Source organism: Geotrypetes seraphini, chromosome 3 (assembly GCF_902459505.1).
Source record: "Geotrypetes seraphini chromosome 3, aGeoSer1.1, whole genome shotgun sequence".
Lineage (NCBI taxonomy): Eukaryota > Metazoa > Chordata > Amphibia > Gymnophiona > Dermophiidae > Geotrypetes > Geotrypetes seraphini.
Window position 1 is genome coordinate 110,195,662 of NC_047086.1, and position 14,990 is coordinate 110,210,651.

Below are 14,990 nucleotides of genomic sequence, written 5' to 3' on the forward strand. Positions count from 1 at the left end.
CGCAGGACTGCTCGCACCCCCACCCCGAAGGACCGCTCGCACTCGCACCCCGAAGGACCGCTCGCACCCCCACAGCCTCCCCACCCCCCAAATCATGGAGAAGCTCCTACCGTTATCCTGCTGCTTCCTCTGCCGGCGGTCCCGGCCCTTCTGTGAGCCCTGCGTCTGCTGCTTCCTCTTCCGGCGGTCCCGGCCCTTCTGTGAGCCCTGCGCTGCTTCCTCTTCCGGCGGTCCCGCCCTTTCTCTGTCAGAGAAAGAGGAAGCAGCGCAGGCGGAAGAGGAAGCAGCGCAGGTGCAGGGCTCACAGAAGGGCCGGGACCGCCGGAAGAGGAAGCAGCAGACGCAGGGCTCACAGAAGGGCCGGGACCGCCGGCAGAGGAAGCAGCAGGACAATGGTAGGAGCTTCTCCATGATGGGGGGGGGAGGCTGTGGGGGTGCGAGCGGTCCTTCGGGGTGCGAGTGCAAGCGGTCCTTCGGGGTGGGGGTGCGAGCGGTCCTGCGGGGGGGTGAATCGGACGTCGGGGGGGGGGCATCAGGCTTTCAGGGTGGGGACAGGACTTCAAGGGGGAGGGGAGAGGAAAGTCGGGGCGGGCGAAAGGAGAGTCGGGGTGGCCAGAGGAGAGTTGGGGCGGGTGAAAGGAGAGTCGGGCGGCGACGGGAGTGTGGGGGCGGCATGCGCGGTATACGGGTGTGCGCGGTATATAAAAATTTATTTACATAAATTTGTGTTCCCCGCGCGCTATACCCGTGTGCGCATTTTACACGGGTGCGCGGTATATAAGTGAAAATACGGTACTTGGGTAAATGTCCCAACTGAACATGCCACTGAAAATGGGGTAACTGAAATCTCCGTTATTTTTTCCAAATTTGTTAATCTTCCTAGTTTGGGTTAGCATTTCAATGTTTCTTTATCATGTCCAAGTAAATGCTAGTATATGGCGATACTCGAGAGGGTTCAGAAAAGAGCGATGCGATTGATAAAAGGTATGGAAAACCTTTCATATGCTGAAAGATTGGAGAAACTGGGACTCTTTTTCCTGAAAAAGCGGAGACTTAGAGGGGACATGATAGAGACTTACAAGATCATGAAGGGCATAGACAAAGTGGAGAAGGACAGATTCTTCAAACTTTCGAAAACTACAATAACGAGAGGGCATTTAGAAAAATTAAGAGGGGACAGATTCAGAACCAATGTTAGGAAGTTCTTCTTCACCCAGAGGGTGGTGGACACCTGGAATGCGCTTCCAGAGGGTATGATAGGACAGAGTACGGTATTGGGGTTCAAGAAGGGATTGAATAATTTCCTAAAGAAAAAGGGGATAGAAGGGTATAGATAGAGGATTAATATATATATTATAGAAATCCTAAAAACGTGACTGGGTAGCAGCCCTTGAAGACCCTGTTCATCCTGCCCTAGATTTATAATTGAAACAGCAAACCAACACTATACAATGCCACTTGATGGAAAACACATAGATTTTGATTCTGCTCCAGTTAAGGAGCAAATCAGCGAGTTATGTTGCCTTAGGTATATGTGCTTACCTAATGAGTTGCCTAGCTGTATATGCTTAATTCTTTCATTTAAAGCTTGTTTTTCAGGAATAAGATGATTTAGTTTATTCTGATATTCCTGTAACAAAAATAATACAACATTTTTAAACAACAATTCTCTAATTGCAATATTTTGCAGATAACAGCAAACTTATTTTAGAATGTAAATATACAGCAAGATTCATTGACAGATACAGATATATTAGGTAAGCAGGGAGAAGAATTAATATAGAAAGCTATAAGGTAATGCATCTGTAGCACAAGAACTGCCACATATAATCAGGCCTGCCAATGCACAGAAATAAAGTTACCAGGGAAGGGGGTGCTGCTGCTACTGCATATGGTCCAAAAGAGCCACCCAGATTTCCCGTCTCCCAAAGGACAGTCCTGGGTATAAAACTTTCCAAAATTACCCTGAAAAAAGACCTATGTATATTATATCATTGAACATATTTGTGAGACTTGCAGAGGTACAAGATCTTCCAGTTGTGCTTTCTGAATTACAAATCTCAAAGATCCAAAGGTTTAAATCAGTGTCTCAAACTTTTTTTTAAGCTCCAGCATACTGAACTGAACAAATGTTTTTCGCAACACATTATAATTGAAATCATAAAATTGCAAAACCAACAAAAAATTAAATTTGAAAGTTATTTATTTAAATTCTTTAAGCTATGTATGGGTAATTGTAACAACAGTGAAACTAACTGCCTCTTTTACAAAGCCGCACAGCAACAGCCCCAAAGCTCTTTAAATCTCTATGGTCTTTGGGGCCGCTAGGGCGGCTTTGTAAAAGAGGCCGTAAAGTAGATAGACTAGAATTGCTAATCAATGCGATGGATGTGCTTGTTTTTGAGTGCAAATTAACTCAAAATGTGGCTCAATAGTTAACAAACAAACATGCATTTCATCATTCACCATCTGCAGTCATTGTCTTTTTTGACTATTTAATTTCTGTCAGAGCTGAAAATCCAAGTTTGCAAAGATAAGAAGATCCAAACATTAACAAGGCCTTGATTGCTTTGTTGGATAACTACTGCATTTTTAAAAAAAATTATATATATATATATATATATATATATATATATATATATATATTACCGTTAGTTTTCAAAAACCAATCACATCAAAGAATGATGCCTGTCTTGGTGGTTATATTCTTACACACACACACGCAGACACTTATAACATTGAAAATCTTTTGCATATGTGATATACATGTCATCTATTCTAGTGTATACTTATGAAGGGACTTTTTTAAAATAAAGTAAAATTCTGGAATCTCTCGAGGCATACCACTGAAATGAAAAGTGTCAAGAAAAGTGTGGAATAACTTGTAAGTTTCATGGCTCCACATCATTCTCTTCTTGGTCGGGCTGAAAACTGCTCAGTGGCCCCTTGTATCTATGGGGTATTGTTATTGGAGAACTTATGTATTATTTATTTTTGTTCAAATTGAGTTTTAAATAAAGAACTTTAAAGTAAAATAAATATTGCATTCTCTCTAACAATCACCCAGGTTTTCTGTGTAGGGTGGGCAATTAATGGAGGTATCATTCTCTCCTACGGCTGTCCTCCCTATGAGGACCATTTCTGTTCTCCATTCCTTGTCTCTGTGATGAGCATTTATTTCCTCTACTCAGCCCCCCCATGATGACCACCAATTCTGTCCTCCATACTGCCTCCTGCAGTAATTGGGCTTTGCTTTCCTCCCTCCCCCCACCCTGGACTAACAGATCTTTCTTCTTACTTTGCCTTGATGTTATGCTGCTGGGCTTAAACAGGTCCTTGAGTATCTGCGCATCCTAAGGCCCTGTACCGGCCCAGCATATGACCTCAAGATCAGTTAAGAAGAGAGACTCGATTGTCTTTTTTTTTTTAATTACAGTTTTTCATTACATATCTACAAAAGATGTAGGAATATTAAAAAAAAAAAAAAAAAGGAAAACATATATTCCAGTAAGAATATAAAACATTTAGACCCTGACTCCGCAAAGCGCGTCTAAAGTTAGGCGCAGTTTGGGCGTCCAAGATAAGTGTCCTTTGTAGAATTGTGCTCAGCGATGCTCAGCACTCTTTAGATATCCAAATTTTGAGACGTCCTTTAGAGAATTGGGTTTTAGGCAAGAGATAGACATCCAAACAATGTCCTTAATGTTATATTTTATTATTATGATTTTATTAGAATGGCGATCTTAAGCTATTTTTCGTTATAATTATGATACTGGGAGTTGGATCTGGTTTAATGCTTTTATTTATTTCTCTTCCATCAGAGAATGACTAGGATTCGAATCAGCAACATTAGAGTAGAAGGCTGTAGGTTTAACCAGTGTGCTACACAGTGAGCTAGCAAGTTGCATAGCAATTGTAAAACTAGGTCCTATAGGCATTGTAAAGGAAGTCTACTTTTCAGCATAGTTTGGGCTTCAGATAGACCTGAGTTCTATGGACGGAACTTAGGCACAGTTTGGATGTCTTTAATGCGATCTGTTAAATAACTCTTTGGGTTTTTATTTTTGCTTTATTAAGCTCAAAATACATTTAATAAAGCACCACATAAAAAGGGCACATCAAAAAAGATAATATTGCATGCAAAACCTTCTATTTTTGTGGACAAACAGCAATGTTATTTGCTAATTAGAGGAAAAGATCCATTAACTGAAGAACAGCACATGAAAAATACACCGCTTTAGGTTTCTTGCTAAAAAGCTACCCTTTTTTTCTGATTAAACAGTGCTCCCATCAGCTCATTACTGAAAGCAAGGAAAGCACATGAAGAAAAAATATATAGATTGCATACATAACTTCATTTGCAAAAGCTTAAAAGCTGAAAAAGAAAAACAGATACAGACCTTAGCATGGCTTCTACTTCATTGCAAATGGAGGTGTGAAGTTGCACAATGCTGACCTCATTGTGAGATCATCAAGGTGCACCTGCAAGGTAGAATGCCACAATTAAAATATGTGCTGGGATTTGAACCCATGACCTCTTGAAGATGAGCATAGGGCTTTTACCCAGTGAGACACAGCTCCTTCCTTTCAGTCATGGGGGTTCCTACCATGAGACCTTAGTGATACTAGCTATGTGAAACTACATGAGAAGATCATAGCTTAGCAGATTCCTAAGCTATCATATCAGATGTGAGGAAGAAAGACATTAGTGGAAGCTGCTGTGGCTCAGTGGGTAAAAGCCCTGGTTCCCATCTTTCAGAGATCATAGGTTCAAATCCCAGCTCATATTTTAATCATGGCATTCTACCTCACAGGTGCACCTTGATGATCTCACAATGAGGTCAGCATTGTGCAGCTGCATACCTCCATGCAATGAAGTAGAAGCCTTGCTAAGGTCTGTATCTGGTTTTTCTGTTTTTAAGCTTTTGCAAATGAAGTTATGTATGCAATCTACATATTTTTTTTCATGTGCTTTCTTTGCTTTAAAGAATGAGTTGATGGGAGCACTGTTTAGTCAGAAAAAGAGGGTAGCTTTTTAGCAAGAAACATAAAGCCGTGTTTTTCATATGCTGTGCTTCAGTTAATGGATCTTTTCATCTAATTAGAAAATAGCATTGTTGTTTGTCCAGAAAAATAGAAGGTTTTGCATGCAATATATCTGTTTTGATGTGCCCTGTTTATGTGGTGCCTTATTAAATGTATTTTGAGCTTAATAAAGCAAAAATAAAACCCCAGAGAGCTATTTAGCAGATCGCATTAAGGACGTCAAAACTGTGCCTAAGTTCCATCCATAGAACTCAGGTCTATTTGAAGCCCAAACTATGCTGAAAAGTAGACCTGGTTTTCAATCGCCTAAAATGCAGGCATGAGATGGACACCCTAGGTCGCTCAGCATTATGCACATGAATTGACGGACACCCATATTAAAGACTTGCCTATTCCATACCCACGCCTATTCCGTTAGACATATGTTTTCCCAATGGGCGTCCATGAAATTGTGGAGGCGCCTACAAAGTGATGTCCTCATCCTTTGGACATCCATGTGCCAATTATCGCTCATTAAAACCCTTAAATGGCTCATTAACCACAGTTTGGCGCCTAAGTCCCACTCAGAGTTAAGTGCCCTTTAGGCGCCCTTTATAGAATCAGGGCCTTAAAGTGTCCATCAAGCCCTTATTATGAGAGGAAGGTGCTCAAAAATTAAAGAAAATATCAATAAGAAATCATATGATAATCAGTGTTCCCTCTAAGCGGGCGGGTGTTGTGAGCAAACTTTTTTCACCGTGAGCCAAAAATATCGGGCGCCAGCAAGTTATGAGCCAACTCGCCCGATTCTCCTCTCGCCGCCCTGCCATCTGCCGTACGCCTCTTCCGATCGTGCGCTGTGACGAGAAACGTGTGCGCTGCGATGTAATATTTTGTGCGCCAGCGCACGCCAGCGCAGCTTAGCGGGAACACTGGTTCAAATGGTTTTATTTATTTCCCCAAATTTATTTTTGTTATACGCATTGAAAATATTTGATATTGCGTTTAAATCAAAATCTCAATAAACTTGAAACGAGTGCCCGTGAGATTGTGGGAGGGTTAAATACTCAAAACTTAGAAGTTTTTGCTACGCCAGCTTTCTGGTATCTTTACATACAGTGGCGTACCTAGCATATGTAACATCCGGGGCCCATCATTTTTTGGCACCCCCCCCCATCTGTAAGAAAAACATGATTTTTAGTAACAAACCACACGTCACACATGAGTACCTAGGAAAAGGCAGCATCTTACATATTGCAGTGAGCAGTACATCAATACACCCATTGTAAAACTAAACAAGCCAGACCAGCACAGATCAATCCTACACCGTCAATCCTAACAGAAAACCATGTCTTTCGAACACACAGAACACAGAAAACACCTTCGCCTAGTAAGGAATATGTAATCACAAACTAACCCCTCCCTCTTTTACAAAACTGTAGTGTGGATTTTAGCTACGGAGGTAACAGCTCTGATGCTCATAAAATTCTGAGCATCAGAGCTGCTACCACCAAGGCTGGTGCTAAAAACGCTTCACAGTTTTGTAAAAGGGGGGATAAAATAAAAATACATAGACAAAGGTTAAATTGAACCAGCAAGAAGCTGGACTCTGCATACAATGCTTCACAGAAACAGTGACACATGTCTCCTAAAGCAATAAATAAATAGAAATTTTTTTCTACCTTTGTCTTCTGTGGTTTCTCCTTTCCTCATCTTCTTGTAACTCTCTTCCTTCCATTCACTGTCTGCCGTCTCTCTTCCCCTATATGGCATCTTCTCTCCTTCTATGCCCCTTCCAGAAACTGTATGCCTCCCCCTTCCATCTCTCCTTTCACCCCATTGGTCTGGCATCTCTCTCCTCGCCTTCCCTCTCCCACACCTCTCCTCATAGTCTGGTATCTCCCCTTCCCTGATTCTCTGGCATCTCTCTCCTTTCCTTTTCTTCCATCTTTCGTTCCCCCTCCATGCTCTCACATCTCCCCCTTCCTTTTCCCTTAGACTGGCATACCTTCCTCCTATGCTCCAAGCCCTGGCATCTCCTTTAATTCCCTCCCTCATCTTCCTTCTCCCTCCAGCTGGGTACCGCAACACTCTTCCCTGCAGCTCTGCACTTCCCCACAATTGCCATGCTTCGGTTCCTCTTCTTCCTTCCTTCCTCCCCCCCCCCCGCGGGACCCTGCGGCACCATCAACTCTTACTCCCTCTAATGTCGGCCCTGCAGCTCCAGACTTCCTCGCACCTTCTCCCCTCCCCCTTTGGATCGCTATTATTTTAAATGTTATAGCCGCGGAGCTGTATCCATCAGTGGAGATGTCTAACCTCGGCCTGCCCCGGAACTCTTACTGCAACAGTGACTTCCTGTTCCTGCCTAGACGGGCGGCTGCTGCAGTAAGAGTTCCGGGGCAGGCCGAGGTTAGACATCTCCACTGATGGATACAGCTCCGCGGCTATAACATTTAAAATAATAGCGATCCAAAGGGGGAGGGGAGAAGGTGCGAGGAAGTCTGGAGCTGCAGGGCCGACATTAGAGGGAGTAAGAGTTGATGGTGCCGCAGGGTCCCGCGGGGGGGGGGGGGGAGGAAGGAAGGAAGAAGAGGAACCGAAGCATGGCAATTGTGGGGAAGTGCAATCCCCCCAATGCGTCCCCTTACCTTACCTCCCCTTACCTTTGCGACGCGTGTGTGCGCTGTGAAGAGAAACTTTGCGCTGCGATGTAATATTTTGTGCGCGCGCGCAGGCCAGCGCACCTTAGCGGGAACACATAATAAATCCTCTTGGGAGGAAATGGAAGGTTGAGGAGAGCAATGCCAAGGGGGGTGTGGGCGACTATTGGGGGAATTTTTATTTGATTTTAAAACTACATTGGGGTGGGTGATTATTAAGAGAGAATACAACATACATAATACATACATATATAATAAAATGCTTTGACTGAGCATTTTATTTTTCTAGTCACTTTGGTCCTATTATTTCTTTTCTGCTTTTCTGTGTTTTTCTTTTTTTATTGCTTAATCTCCTGTCCATTTGATATTTCTTCGCTCTCCATGTCATCCCTTCCATCTCTCCTCTATCTGTTCCTATCCTCCCTTTCTCCACAATGCCCTTCCATGTCCCAATTCCTCCCCCTTGCCTAACATTGCCCCTCTATGTTCCTATCTCCTCTGTGTTCAGTATTGTCCCCGTGTCCTACTATCCCTAACCATCCAGCCATTTTCCCTCCGTGTTCTGGTTCTATGTTCTCTCCCTACCTAACCCTCACCTCTCTTTTCCAATCTTCCTCTTCTTCCCTCCCAAGGTCAGCATCTTTCCTCATCTCCTCTCTTCCCCCAGTTCAGTCTCTCTTTTTCTCACTACTCCTCCCCCCCGTCCTCTAATTTGACTTCAATGGCCAGCAGCGATTAAGACAGGCTGCCTCCAGCTAGGCATGGGACCTTCCCTCTGCTGCCTACTGCCCATGTAGAAACATGGACTGGCCACTGTTGAAAACAGAAAACTGGGCTAGATGAACCATTGGTCTGACCCAATATGGCTGTTCTTATGTTCTTATCAGACATGGCAGAGGGAAGGCCAGAAGCAGTCTGTCTTAATCACTTCCAGCCACCAAAGGCAAGCTTAAGTGACCACAGGGAAGAACAGATGCTAAAACCAAGGGGAGAGGGGGGTTTGGAACAGAAGTGAGCAGCGAGTGGAAGAGGGAGGCAAGGAGAAAGAGAGATTGAACTTGGAACTAAATTTACTACTGGACTCTGGTCATGCACTGCCTGAAGATGTCTTGCTTACCCCTTGGGGTATGCATACCACATCCTGAGAACCAAGGCGCTATCAGACAGAGTTCAGTTAGACTTGTATGCCATGAGAAGAGAGGATTCCCTATCAGGATCTTAATATATTCCATGCAAAATGGCATACACTTACTATAGAAAGACATTAAAACACTATAAAAACATGATTGCAATTACATTGCTTCTGATCTTCACTCCAAGTACATGGTATATGAATCAGGAACTATGGTTGATGGATAAATGAGGATGAAATACTGAGGATTTTGGATTTTCCTATAGAAGTTCTATATATTTTTACATACTAAATTTTTGGGCAGACAATATTTTTTTTTAAATCATTTTCCATATGCTGTGCCATGCCATCTGAAGGGTCCAATGATGTGCTGCACTTCTAAACAAATTGTATAAGTATAGATGGTGAATAATCCCTGCCTAGGGATAAATGTAAAACATACATACCTGAAGTTGCTGTTGGAGTTGTTTTATTGCCATAATTTCCAGGTCACATTTCTTATCTACAGTTTCCAGCTCATTTTTTTGAATCAGTTTTTTGTTTTCAATATCCTTCAGACGGCCAGAGATTTGCTGATGTTTACCATCCTATAAAATCAGAACTTTACACTATAATATTTCCACATGTTTCTGTAATCACAGGTTACTTCATAATGTACTGGAATTCATTTTACCACATTTTAATGAATGGTAACTATAAACAACACATCTGGTAGAAATCTGCATAAAAAAGCTTTTGAGAATATTAAATTTATTTTTTTGCATTTTTATGACTTATGTAGTTTTAAGAATTTGAATTAACATTTGAGAACAAGGCCAGAACTAATTCTACAAATAAAACATGAAACAAGCAGGGGTTGTTTTTCAACTACTGTAATGAGCTTTTAATCAAGCTGTTTTTACAGAAAAAAAATTCTAGCTGTTTCAATAACCTATAACTTTTGTTCAATTTTATTTCTACAAAATCAAGTGCTTTAACACATCAACTGCATTGCTTTCATTGTGGCTTGCCAGAAAATGTGCACTATAGTGCAAGAGACCTGAAGATTAATACAGTATTTCACAGACAAAAGAAACAAAAAGGTGTTACAAAAGGAATGTGGATGACTGGCATTTATGTCTTATGTTGCATCATCATACAGTCAGTCAAATCTCCAGAAGCGATTTCCATTCACACTTTTTACTGGGTCTTCATAAATGTATTTTGAACATGATTCAAAAACAGGGAATTTCAGAGAATAAAGGTGACAGAATAAAAGAAACTGAATTTAAAACATAAAAGAAGTTTTTATGGCACACACTGTGGCATAATACAGTAATATCTAAGCTCGTATGTCTAGCCTACAACTATTCAGATGTGCTTTGCATTCTCAGCTATCCAACAAATAAACTGCCTGTAGGACGCTTTTTGTGTCAGGTATTCTATTAGCAAGAACTTACTGCTGCACATTTGGAAGTGGAAGGCTTATCAATACAATTAAAATAAAAATATTTTAAATATATATTTTCTTTTTTTTTTTTGAAAATATGTTTATTAAAGGATCAATGCATACGAGAATATACAGAGTATGACCATACAATAGGGACATCATGTACAATAATCAAAGGTGCAGGCAGAGAATGAACAAACATGAATAAATCCACAACATATCAACTCCCATGCAGATCCAATTTTGAAATGAAACCCTCCCTTCCAACCCCTCCCCCCTACCCTGTGCACCTGGGATCTCTAACCAGCCTTAAAAGGAGCTCCAATATTCCAAATAGGTTCTAGATTTCCAGCTCGCTGCCCCCCGGCGATGCTGCCGTTCCCACCCAGCCATCAGAGACATATGAGCCCGCCACTGTTGCACTGTTGGCCGCGTTGTACCAATCCAGTGGCGAAGAATTAGTTTCTTTGTGATTCCTAAGGCCACTAAAAGGAAGCGCCGACCAGGGTCGCTAACACCCGCTTCCACCAGGGGACCTGTGACACCCAACAGCAACGTCTTGTAAGACCAGTCTATAGATAGTCCTATAACGTTTTCCAGCTCCCGAAGCACAGAAATCCACAGGGGCCCTACATGTGAGCATTCCAAAAACTGATGTACCAAGGTGTCCCGACGAGCCGGACATCTGGGGCAGCAGTCATCAGGCCATAGCCCCATCTTTCGTCCCTTACATCTCGTTAAATAAGATTGGTGCAGAATCTGCAGATGTACTTCCCTCAAACTCACATTAGGGGAGGCAGAGGCGCATTCCTGAAAACACCGAACTAATTCATCAGCAGTGACCTGCTCTCCCAATGCTGAAGTCCAATCCGTTGCCATAGCATCAAGAAACCTATCAGACCGTCTTTCCCTCCCCACTTTATACCACTCCGAGAGCGTGTTAAGGTCAGATGGGGCGGACAAAAATTGGTGATCCAAGGAAGTGAAAGTGGGCAAGCTGCCCCCCGGCGAACGGAGCGCCAAACAATAACTACACATCTGCAGGTATGCAAACATAGACCCTGCGGTCCAACCCCAGCAGTCCCGACATGCCAAAAAAGAGGGAACCGATCCTGACCCCACTTCAACCACCTGTCCCACAAAGCGACACCCAGACGTCCGAACTGAGGCAAAAAATGCATGCAACGAACCAGCAGGAAACTTAGGATTACCCACCAGTTCCGTAAAAGGCGAAGGACCCACCGCGCCCCCCAAGGAAGACCACCACCAGCTCCAGGCCATTCGTAAGGGTCGAAGCATAGAAGGGCAGGGTCCCGCCCCATGTCACAGGAGGTTAAAAACTGATACCGGAGCTGACAAAATGTAACAGAATCCAACTGGGCAAACCTGGCAACTCCCGTATATAATTCATGCACCCATCTCAACAAAGCAGCCACATTGTAAAGACGCAAATCGGGCAAGTTCACACCACCGTGCTCTCGCCCCCTAATCAGTTTATAGCCAATTTTCACCCGGCGGGAGCACCATACAAAGGACGAAACGACCCCCCGATAAGCCTGCACATCCTTCTGTTTAACCCAAAGGGGCACCATTTGTAGTGGATACAGGAGTTTCGGCAAAAGGACCCTTTTAATAAGGGCAACGCGTCCCAGGGGCGAGAGGGGAAACTCCATCCATCTCCTACAGAGAGCTCGGACTGCATCTAATTTATCAAGTACATTCTTCCGATATACCACCCCCGGATCCGCATGCAGATATATTCCCAAATATTTGAGCGTACCCTTAGACCATTGCAACGAAAAGGAAGGATCATGCTGCAAAACACACGGGGGGCGGACCGCCAGAGCCTCTGACTTATCAAAGTTAATTCGCAACCCAGAAAAGGCTCCAAACCTCCGTATAAGATCAATTAAACGAGGAACCCCCTCTTCAGCATCTTCCAGAAAGATGAGCATGTCATCCGCAAACAAATTAATTTTAAATTCTTGGGAACCCAACCGAATACCACGCAAGTCGGGGCTCTGACGGAGCTTAGCCGCAAGAGGCTCCAGAGCCAAGACAAAAAGCATCGGAGAGAGGGGACAGCCCTGACGTGTCCCCCTCTCAAGTTCAAAAGAAGAGGTAAGCTCCCCGTTAATCAGGATTTGGGCCGTAAGATGAGCGTATAATGATCAAATCCCAGTCAGAAAGCTCCCCATAATGCCGAACTGAGAAAGAACCCAAAAAAGATAATCCCATAACACTTTATCGAACGCTTTTTCCGCGTCTAGACTGACTATAAGGGCATTCTTCTGTCCCGGGTGTTGCCCAACAAGTTCAGGATTCTGAAGCACCGAAAGCGCCCTCAGCACATTAGCAGATGAATAGCGGCCCGGCACAAAACCTGCCTGGTCCGAATGAATTAAATTAGGCAAAACCCAACCCAGGCGAGCCGCCATAATAGCAGCAAACAACTTGATATCTTGATTGAGCAGAGAAATAGGTCTATAGGATCCCAGTTGATCTTCCGCTCGACCCGGTTTCAGTAGAACCACAATATTAGCGTGAGTTAGTCTATGCGGAGGCAGTTCACCTCTACTAAGAGCCCCACACAGGGCTTGAAAGGGGCCCACCACTCGTATCCCCAACAACTTATAATATTCAGAACCCAGTCCATCAGGCCCAGGGGCTTTAGCCAATTTTAAGGCCCGAATAGCTTGTTGGATCTCCAACCCTTGCACCGGGGCATTTAACACCTCCCGCTGCTCATGTCCCAGGGACGGAAGCTGTAGGTCCTTAAAGAAAGTCGTCCTCTGTTCTGTGTCACAGGTCCCCTTATCATATAGAGCCCTATAGTAGTTAACAAAACTCTGCTGTATCCCAGCTTGGGCAGTTATCTCTCTACCATCAGGCGCCCGAATCTTTGAAATTATTTGCTTCGGAGCCCTGGAGGTAACCAAAGATGCAAGCAGTTTCCCCGCTTTGTTACCCCAGCGGTGGAGGCGATATTTATACAATCTGATATCTCTGAAGGCTCTTTCCGCCAGTAAGTCATTAATTTGCCTACGTAGGTCAAAATATTGAGATCGAGCTGCTGTGGCACCCGGAGCATGTAAACTCCCACGCAGCGCGGCCAAACGTTGCGTTAAGTCCAACAGTGTCTTATCTTGGGCTCTGCGCTTGCGGGCAGTGTACTCTATAATTTTACCCCGCAAGACCGCCTTGCTCGCCTCCCAAAACACCACCTCTGACACATCAGAAGCAGGGTTGTCGTTCACAAAGAAATCCCATTGTTGTTCCAGAAAATCCTTAAACTCATCATCTTCATATAACGCCAACTGGTAGTCGACCCCTGGGGCCCCGGCCTATCAATGAGCTCCAGCCAAACCAAATGGTGATCTGACAAAACCCCGTCTTCAATCACCACTCGTGGAATACCCGCCAGCAGAGAAGGAGCCACCAACAGGTAGTCCAAACGACTATGAACATCATGCACTAGAGAGTGAAAAGTGAAGTCAGATTCAGTAGGATGCAGTGTGCGCCAGACATCAATCAGACCCAGTTGGTGCATCACAAAGTTCACCCCCTTGTGACCGCCTCCTTTCAATCGGGGCTTAGGCGGCTTGCAATCAACAAGTGGGTCAGCAGTGATGTTAAAGTCCCCACCTAGTACCAATTGGTATTCAGAAAAAGGCGTCAGAGCCGCTACTAATACAGAAAAAAATCTATGAGAGTATACATTAGGTGCATAAAGAGAACAAAACACATATTTCTTCCCCAAAAAAACTCCTGCCCAGATCACATATCGCCTCTCAGGGTCCTGTATTACTTTGTGCATAGTACAAGGATGCTTTTTATGAAAGATGAGAGCAACACCTCGCTGTCTGGAGTTATAGGAAGCAAAAGCTACTTCCTCTACCCACTCCCTCTTCAGTTTAACATGTTCTGTCACGCTGAGGTGCGTCTCCTGAAGCATTAAAACATCTACTTTTAATTTCTTACAGTATTGAAATAATTTGCTGCGCTTCACCGGGGAATGCAAGCCATCAATGTTAAAGCTGGCAATCTTAACAGAACTCACAGTAGCAGTTAGTAAGAAGTAAGTTCCCCCAGAGACAACAGGCCTGTGGGGCAGCAGCGCCGGCCTCCCAGCCAAACCGGCACGCCACCCACTGAATTATCAGAACATTGCTGGTCATAGACCCCTGGGTGCTCCCAAGATACAGCCCACCCTCCCACCCCTCCCCCAACAAAACTTCCTGTTCCTTCAGATAAACCCCCCACCCCCCACAGATATCTCCCTTATCCAGTCCCCCTTTCCATAACTCCTCCCCAACCCATAACCACACTCTCGTCCACACTCTCATAACACCAACCCCAGCAGCAAGCAAACACAGATACTCTCACTCCCCTCCCCAAAGCGCCCCCTCCCCCCATCTACCCCCGTAACCTTAAAACAAATACCAGAACTGTCCAGAACCTGCAAAAAAAAAAAAACTAAGATATGTGCAGGGACATATAACTAGAGACATATAACTGGAGACCTGGAAGGACAACAACATAGTCCCCCTCAGAACCAAAATAAGTTCCCGGGGAGGGGAGGCAATCCTACCGTAAAGATCCCCGTTGCAAGTGCTCCCCGAGAGGTCCCTTCCAACCAAAAAACAGAATCAAAAAACACAGTCTCTCACAAAAAGTCCCACACGCAGAGACCGGAGACCTCAGCAGGGACCCCAAGGGGCCTCTCCCCTCGAGATAGAAA

General features: G+C 44.1%; 1 protein-coding gene across 7 annotated transcripts in view; it reads right to left on the bottom strand.

The window, feature by feature from the left end:
* Nucleotides 1-14,990, bottom strand: part of ITSN2 (intersectin 2) — a 317,097-nt gene that overhangs the window by 186,940 nt on the left and 115,167 nt on the right. For all 7 annotated transcript variants that reach the window (XM_033939784.1, XM_033939780.1, XM_033939783.1 and 4 more), the window contains 2 exons: nt 9,267-9,407; nt 1,543-1,630 (listed from right to left, as the gene is read on the bottom strand). In XM_033939784.1, the coding sequence (XP_033795675.1) occupies nt 1,543-1,630; nt 9,267-9,407 (229 nt within the window). The remainder of the gene's footprint in view (nt 1-1,542; nt 1,631-9,266; nt 9,408-14,990) is intronic.